Raw genomic sequence first — 1,750 nt, 5'->3', positions numbered from 1 at the left:
TAGGGTTTAGGGTTTAGGGTTTACGGGGGTTAGGGGAGCCAAGAAAGTGGAGTAAAGCTTCGCTATTTGCCGATAGCGCTGCAGCAGCGGCACCACCGGGTGGCTCTCTCGCAGGCTCTGCAGCAGGAGGCCCCGCAGCAGCTAGGGTTTAGGGTTTAGGGTTTGGAGACGGAGAGTTTGGGGTTTAGAGAGCCACTGGGACGCCCCTAGGGTTTAGGGTTTGGGCTCCAAGGGTTTCAAATGCAGCGCACAGGGCCAAGGGTTTAGGGTTTACTTGAAGAACATTGTCATCAGTGCACTGCTGCTTCAAACCCTCCACTTGAAACCCTCCAGGGGGCCCCTCCAGGGGCCCCCGGGGGGGCCCCCCTGGGGGCCCCCCTGGGGGGCCCCCCGGGGGGCCCCCTTTGGGGGGCCCCAGTTTGAGTTTGTTGTAAATGAGGTCTGCAACTTGTTTAGGAGAAGAAGGAGAAAAAGAAAAGCCAACAGCCGCGCAGCAAGCAGCAGCAAGGTGCTCGAGTTCTGCCTGAAGCACCCGCAAACCGTAAACCCTAAACCCTAAACCCTAGGCGACAAACCCTAAACCCTTAACTATAAGCCCTGGACGACAAACCCTAAACCCAGAACCCTGAGCCCTAGACGACAAACCCTAAACCCTAAACCCTAACCCCTAAACGAGAAACCCTAAACCCTAAACCCTAACCATTAAACGACAAACCCTAAACCCTAAACCCTAAACCCTAAACCCCACCTGCAGCCTCTCCTTGTGGGGCGCCACAACAGACTCGTCGCAGGCAACGCCTGTGGCCTCCATTAGGGACAGCAGCAGCGCCACGGGGCCCTCCTGCTCCACCAAAACCCTGTGCGCAAACCCTAAACCCTAAACCCCAAACCCTAAACCCTAAACCCTAAACTCTATGTCGTAGGCGACTCAGAGGCTGAATAGAGAGTGGCGTCGGAGAGCCTTGTGGCTGGGGCCTGCTGCACCCGCGGTGATGCACCGGCGCCCGCGAAACCCTGCCTAGGGTTAGGGTTTAGGGTTTAGGGTTTAGGGTTTAGGGACCTGCATAAACCCTCAGAGAGCATGTGGGGCCCCAGCGCAGCAGCTGCTGCTGCTGTGGCGGAATTCGCTTTGAGGCAATTCGCCCAAAGGAAACTCTCAGCAGCAGAAACCCCCGTGTCCAGGGGCGACAAACCCTCCTGAACGCAAACCCTAAACCCTAAACCCTAAACCCTAAATCATAAACCCTAGAGGCTTGAGCCTTGACCACTGGCCTCCAGTTCAAAGCCCGGAAGCGGAAGCGCTCGCTCAGTACATCTGGTGCTTCGCCCTCCGCCCTCCAAAGCCTAGACCCCAAACCCTAAACCCTAAACCCTAAACCCGAAAGCGCACAAGGATCTGCGGCAAGTTGAGTTTTGCTGCTGCAGTGTTTATCGCTGCAGCAGCAGCAGATATCTCAGGGTCTTCGGGGGCCCACAGCCACGCCATCAGAGAAACATCGAAGAAGCCGACAGCACCAAGTGCTGCAAACCACAAACCCTAAACCCTAAACCCTAAACCCTAAACCCCGAACCCCAAACCCGCCCCAAAGAGATTACTCTTAACCCTAAACCCTAAACGGTTTGAACTTTAAGGTTAGAACGCGAGCGCTCTGTAGACCACCCCACGGCCCCGCCCCAGGGGTTAGGGTTTAGGGTCTGCGCCCAAGGGTTTAGGGTTTAGGGTTTAGGGTTTAGGGTTTGCTGCTGCAGC

The 1,750-nt window shown here is 56.5% G+C and overlaps 1 protein-coding gene across 1 annotated transcript in view; it reads right to left on the bottom strand.

The window, feature by feature from the left end:
* The window catches only part of ETH_00006065 (DNA polymerase I, putative), a gene marked incomplete at both ends in the record, with an annotated part of 4,877 nt that overhangs the window by 2,233 nt on the left and 894 nt on the right, over window positions 1–1,750 (bottom strand). The window contains 4 exons of the mRNA XM_013376148.1: window positions 275–523; window positions 749–857; window positions 1,061–1,197; window positions 1,391–1,521. Of these exons, the coding sequence (XP_013231602.1) occupies window positions 275–523; window positions 749–857; window positions 1,061–1,197; window positions 1,391–1,521 (626 nt within the window). The remainder of the gene's footprint in view (window positions 1–274; window positions 524–748; window positions 858–1,060; window positions 1,198–1,390; window positions 1,522–1,750) is intronic.

Source organism: Eimeria tenella, genomic scaffold (genome assembly GCF_000499545.2).
Source record: "Eimeria tenella Houghton genomic scaffold, Eth_scaff32, whole genome shotgun sequence".
Lineage (NCBI taxonomy): Eukaryota > Apicomplexa > Conoidasida > Eucoccidiorida > Eimeriidae > Eimeria > Eimeria tenella.
Note: the sequence above shows the minus strand (reverse complement) of the source record. Positions and strands in the feature narration are given on the sequence as shown.